The sequence below is a fragment of the Antrostomus carolinensis genome, unplaced genomic scaffold, assembly GCF_000700745.2.
Source record: "Antrostomus carolinensis isolate BGI_N321 unplaced genomic scaffold, ASM70074v2 scaffold26676, whole genome shotgun sequence".
Lineage (NCBI taxonomy): Eukaryota > Metazoa > Chordata > Aves > Caprimulgiformes > Caprimulgidae > Antrostomus > Antrostomus carolinensis.
This window is the reverse complement of record NW_010321560.1, coordinates 7,464-7,895: the sequence shown is the minus strand read 5'-3', so window position 1 is coordinate 7,895 and position 432 is coordinate 7,464. Positions and strand designations below refer to the sequence as shown.

Below are 432 nucleotides of genomic sequence, written 5' to 3'. Positions count from 1 at the left end.
GCAGCCTGGTGTGCTGAGCCGAGCCGGGCTGGAGCTGCTGCCTCAGTGCAGTCACTTGTCCTTTTCTGTTCTCTGCAGTCTGAACGTGAACAGGTATCCCCCTGCCAACTACGACCAGGTGCACTTACACCCCCACCTGTTCCCAGAGCAGCCCCGCGTTTCCCCCAGCACCTACAGCCCGTCGGGAGGAGTTGGGTTTCCTCCAGCCCAGCAAGCTCTGAAAGTCCCACAGCTTGACCAGTACCCCAGTTTCCCTCAAAACGCACATCAGCAGCAGCAGCAGCAGCACTACACTGCGTCGGCACTACAGCAAGCACTGTTGTCCCCAACGCCCCCCGACTACAGCCGCCACCAGCAGGTACCGCACATCCTCCAGGGACTGCTCTCCCCCCGCCACTCGCTCACGGGGCACACGGACATGCGGCTGCCCCA

The 432-nt window shown here is 62.5% G+C and overlaps 1 protein-coding gene across 1 annotated transcript in view; it reads left to right on the top strand.

The window, feature by feature from the left end:
* Positions 1–78: 78 nt before the first annotated feature.
* Positions 79–432, top strand: part of LOC104526518 (serine/threonine-protein kinase SIK3-like) — a gene marked incomplete at its 5' end in the record, with an annotated part of 6,132 nt that continues 5,778 nt past the window's right edge. The window contains one exon of the mRNA XM_010169980.1: positions 79–358. Coding sequence (XP_010168282.1) covers positions 79–358 — 280 coding nt within the window. The remainder of the gene's footprint in view (positions 359–432) is intronic.